This window comes from Chrysemys picta, chromosome 3 (assembly GCF_011386835.1).
Source record: "Chrysemys picta bellii isolate R12L10 chromosome 3, ASM1138683v2, whole genome shotgun sequence".
Classification (NCBI taxonomy): Eukaryota; Metazoa; Chordata; order Testudines; family Emydidae; genus Chrysemys; species Chrysemys picta.
Window position 1 is genome coordinate 25,627,672 of NC_088793.1, and position 4,666 is coordinate 25,632,337.

The window sequence follows — 4,666 nt, forward strand, 5'->3', positions numbered from 1 at the left end:
ATCAACGGCCTGCTAAACCCAGGGTTTTGAGTTCAATCTTTGGGGGGGGCCATTCTGTGTGACAGTTGTTTGTGTTTCTCCCTGATGCACAGCCACCTTTGTTGATTTTAATTCCCTGTACCTGTATGCCATGTCGTCAGTCACCCCTCCCTCCCTCCGTCAGTTTCGCGCCTTTTTTCAGACCAGACGCCATATCACTGGGATCATGGAGCCCACTCAGATCACCGTGGCAATTATGAGCGCTATGAACACCACGTGCATTGTCCTGGAGTATATGCAGAGCCAGGACATGCCAAAGCAAAACCAGGACCAGCCGATGAGGCGATTGCAGTGCGGCGACGAGAATGATGAGGAAATTGACATGGACACAGCCCTCACACAAGGCATGGGCCCCAGCAATATGCAAATCATGGTGTTACTGGGGCAGGTTCATGCTGTGGAACGCCGATTCTGGGCCCGGGAAACAAGCACAGACTGGTGGGACTGCATCGTGTTGCAGGTCTGGGACGATTCCCAGTGGCTGCGAAACTTTCGCATTCGTAAGGGCACTTTCATGGAACTTTGTGACTTGCTTTCCCCTGCCCTGAAGCACCAGAATACCAGGATGAGAGCAGCCCTCACAGTTGAGAAGCGAGTGGCAATAGCCCTGTGGAAGCTTGCAACGCCAGACAGCTACCGGTCAGTCGGGAATCAATTTGGAGTGGGCAAATCTACTGTGGGGGCTGCTGTGATCCAAGTTGCCAGGGCAATCAAAGACCTGCTGATATCAAGGGTAGTGACTCTGGGAAACGTGCAGGCCATAGTGGATGGCTTTGCTGCAATGGGATTCCCAAAGTGTGGTGGGGCGATAGACGGAACCCATATCCCTATCTTGGCACCGGAGCACCAAGCTACCGAGTACATAAACCGCAAGGGGTACTTTTCAATGCTGCTGCAAGCCCTGGTGGATCACAAGGGACGTTTCACCAACATCAACATGGGATGGCTGGGAAAGGTACATGATGCTTGCGTCTTCAAACACTCTGGTCTGTTTCGAAAGCTGGAGGAAGGGACTTTCTTCCCGGACCAGAAAATAACCGTTGGGGATGTTGAAATGCCTATCGTGATCCTTGGGGACCCAGCCTACCCCTTAATGCCATGGCTCATGAAGCCATACACAGGCAGGAGACATTTATGGCGGGGTGGTAGGTTGAGGCAAATCGCCTGGCCGCTGATTACGCGCAGCCAGACACCAGGGTGGTTAGAAGAGTACAGCAGGGTGCGGTGCGCATCAGAGAAGCTTTGAAAACCAGTTTTGTGACTGGCTAGGCTACGGTGTGAAACTTCTGTTTGTTTCTTCTTGATGAACCCTCCGCCCCACCACCTCCAGTTCACTCTACTTCCCTGTAAACCAACCACCCCACCCTCTCCGCCCCCCTTCGAACACTGCTTGCAGAGGCAATAAAGTCATTGTTACTTCACATTCATTCATTCTTTATTAATTCATCACACAACTAGGGGGATAATTGCCAAGGCAGCCCGAGAGGGGTGGGGGAGGAGGGAAGGAAAAGGACACACTGCAATTTAAAACTTTAAATCTTTAACACTTATTGAAGGCCAGCCTTCCGACGCTCGGGCAATCATCTGGGGTGGAGTGACTGGGGGGCAGGAGGCCCCCCACCGTGTTCTTGGGCGTCTAGGTGAGGAGGCAATGGGACTTGGGGAGGAGGGCTGTTGGTTACACAGGGGCTGTAGCGGCGGTCTCTGCTCCTGCTGCCTTTCCTGCAGCTCAACCATACGCTGGAGTATATCAGTTTGATGCTCCAGCAGCCGGAGCATCGACTCTTGCCTTCTCTCTGCAAGCTGACGCCACCTATCATCTTCAGCCCACCACTTGCTCTGTTCATCCCGCGATTCAGCCCACCACCTCTCCTCTCGTTCATATTGCGCTTTTCTGTAGTCTGACATTTACTGCCTCCACGCATTCTGCTGTGCTCTTTCAGCATGGGAGGACATCTGGAGCTCCGTGAACATATCATTCCGAGTCCACCATTTTCTCCTTCTAATCTTTGCTAGCCTCTGCGAAGGAGGAACATTTGCAGCTGGTGGAGGACAAGGGAGAGATGGTTAAAAAAAAGACACATTTTAGAGAACAATGGATACACTCTTTCACATTAAATTTTGCTGTTCACATTACACAGCACATGTGCTTTCGTTACAAGGTCGGTTTTTTCCTCTTATATTGAGGGCCTGCTGGTTTGGTGTGAGAGATCACTCACGCGGTGCCAGGCAACAGAATTCGGCTTGCAGGCAGCCATGGTAAGCCACAGTCTTTTGGCTTTTTTAACCCTCATAACATGTGGGAATGACTTCAAACAGTAGCGCCCTCATTTCTCATACCATGGACCCGTTGGATTGGCCATTTAAAATGGGTTTGCAATGTAAAAGGAGGGGCTGGGGTTTCCAGGTTAACATGCAGCACAAACCCAACTACCCCCCCCCACACACACACCCAATTCTCTGGGATGATCCCTTCACCCCTCCCCCACCCACCGTGTGGCTAACAGCGGGGAACATTTCTGTTCAGCCGAGCAGGAATGGGCACCTCTGAATGCCCCCTTAATAAAATCACCCCATTTCAACCAGGTGACCGTGAATGATATCACTCTCCTGAGGATAACAAAGAGAGATAAGGAATGGATGTTGTCTGCATGCCAGCAAACACCAGGACCATACGCTGCCATGCTTTGTTATGCAATGATTCCAGACTATGTGCTACTGGCCTGGCGTGGTAAAGTGTCCTACCATGGCGAACGGGATAAGGCAGCCCTCCCCAGAAACCTTTTGCAAAGGCTTTGGGAGTACATGAAGGAGAGCTTTCTGGAGATGTCCTTGGAGGATTTCCGCTCCATCACCATACACGTTAACAGACTTTTCCAGTAGCTGTACTGGCCGCGATTGCCAGGGCAAATTAATCATTAATCATTAAACACGCTTGCTTTTAAACCATGTGTGATATTTACAAAGGTACACTCACCAGAGGTCCCTTGTGTGCCCTCAGGGTCTGGGAGCACGCCTTGGGTGAGTTCGGGGGTTACTGGTTCCAGGTCCAGGGTGATAAACATATCCTGGCTGTTGGGGAAACCGGTTTCTCTGCTTCCTTGCTGTGAGCTATCTTCATTGTCTTCATCATCACCATCATCTTCCGCGTACCCCGAACCTGCTTCCCTGTTGCATGTTTCTCCATTGATGGAGTCAAAGCACACGGTTGGGGTAGTCGTGGCTGCACCCCCTAGCATGGCATGCAGCTCCGCGTAGAAGCGGCATGTTTGCGGCTCTGCCCCAGACCTTCCATTTGCCTCTCTGGCTTTGTGGTAGGCTTGCCTTAGCTCCTTAATTTTCACGCGGCACTGCTGTGCGTCCCTGTTATGGCCTCTGTCCTTCATGGCCTTTGAGACCTTTTCTAATATTTTGCCATTTCGTTTACTGCTACGGAGTTCAGCTAGCACTGATTCGTCTCCCCATATGGCGAGCAGATCCCGTACCTCCCGTTCTGTCCATGCTGGAGCTCTTTTGCGATCCTGGGACTCCATCATGGTTACCTGTGCTGATGAGCTCTGCGTGGTCACCTGTGCTCTCCACGCTGGGCAAACAGGAAATGAAATTCAAAAGTTTGCGGGGCTTTTTCTGTCTACCTGTTCAGTGCATCTGAGTTGAGAGTGCTGTCCAGAGCGGTCACAATGAAGCACTGTGGGATAGCTCCCGGAGGCCAATAACATCAAATTCTGTCCACACTACCCCAAATCCGACCCACAAAGGCCTATTTTAGCGCTAATCCACTCGTTGGAGGTGGAGTAAAGAAACCGGTTTAAAGGGCCCTTTAAGTCGAAAGAAAGGGCTTCGTCGTGTGGACGTGTCGAGGCTTAATTTGATTTAACCCTGCTAAAGTCGACCTAAACTCGTAGTGTAGACCAGGGCTATAAGAGAGTTCTTCACCTTATAGCGTTCAAAATGTGTCTATGATACAATACATTAGGGTTACCATTCGTCCGGATTTACCCGGACATGTCCTCCTTTTTGTGCTAAAAATAGCATCCGGGGGGAATTTGTAAAGCACTCAAAATGTCCGGGATTTCCCCCCTCCCCCCGGCAGAGCAGAGCGAGCGGCTGGGAGGGCTGCAGGAAAGTCCCGGGCTGGGCTCTGGAGCAGCTGTAGAGGAGCCGGATCCGCCCTGCATTCTGAGCCGGCAGCTCTCCCCTGCAGCCCGGTCCGGCAGCACTGTGCAGGGCCAGGGACCGGGTTTTGTTGTGCTGGGGAGCGCAGCCACGTGTCCGGCTCAGCTCGCACAGAGCCCAACACCCTGTTCTGAGCAGCAGGGTAAGGGGGCCAGGGGGCAGGAGAAGGGGCAGGGAGGTTCTGGAGGGGGCAGTCAAGAAACGGGGGGGGGCTTTTTGGGGGGAGTGGAGAAAGTTTTGGGCAGTCAGGGTACAGGTAGGGGGTAGGGTCCTGGGGGGCAGTTGGGGGGGGGTCTTAGGAGGGGGCAGTTAGGGGACAAGGAACAGGGAGTCTTAGGTAGGGGGTGGGGTTCTGGAGGGCAGTTAGGAGCAGGGGTCCCAGGAGGGGGCAGTCAGGGGACAAGGAGCGGGGGGGGTGGGGGGCTGGGAGTTCTGGGGGGGGCTGTCAGGG

General features: G+C 52.9%; 1 protein-coding gene across 1 annotated transcript; it reads right to left on the reverse strand.

Annotated features, from left to right (window-relative positions):
- Nucleotides 1–1,675: 1,675 nt before the first annotated feature.
- Nucleotides 1,676–3,658, reverse strand: LOC135982022 (myb/SANT-like DNA-binding domain-containing protein 2). Its single transcript, XM_065587253.1, has 2 exons — nt 3,017–3,658; nt 1,676–2,081 (listed from the first exon to the last, which is right to left on the reverse strand). Exons 1-2 carry the CDS (start codon nt 3,573–3,575, stop codon nt 1,948–1,950), a joined length of 693 nt encoding a protein of 230 aa, XP_065443325.1. The 5' UTR covers nt 3,576–3,658; the 3' UTR covers nt 1,676–1,947.
- Nucleotides 3,659–4,666: the final 1,008 nt, after the last annotated feature.

Excerpts from the sequence above, each read along its gene's own strand:
- LOC135982022 (XM_065587253.1), bottom strand. The coding sequence starts at position 3,575 with ATGATGGAGTCCCAGGATCGCAAAAGAGCTCCAGCATGGACAGAACGG. Across the intron at positions 2,082-3,016 it reads GGGCACACAAGGGACCTCTG|CTGCAAATGTTCCTCCTTCG; the intron begins GTGAGTGTACCT and ends GTCCTCCACCAG.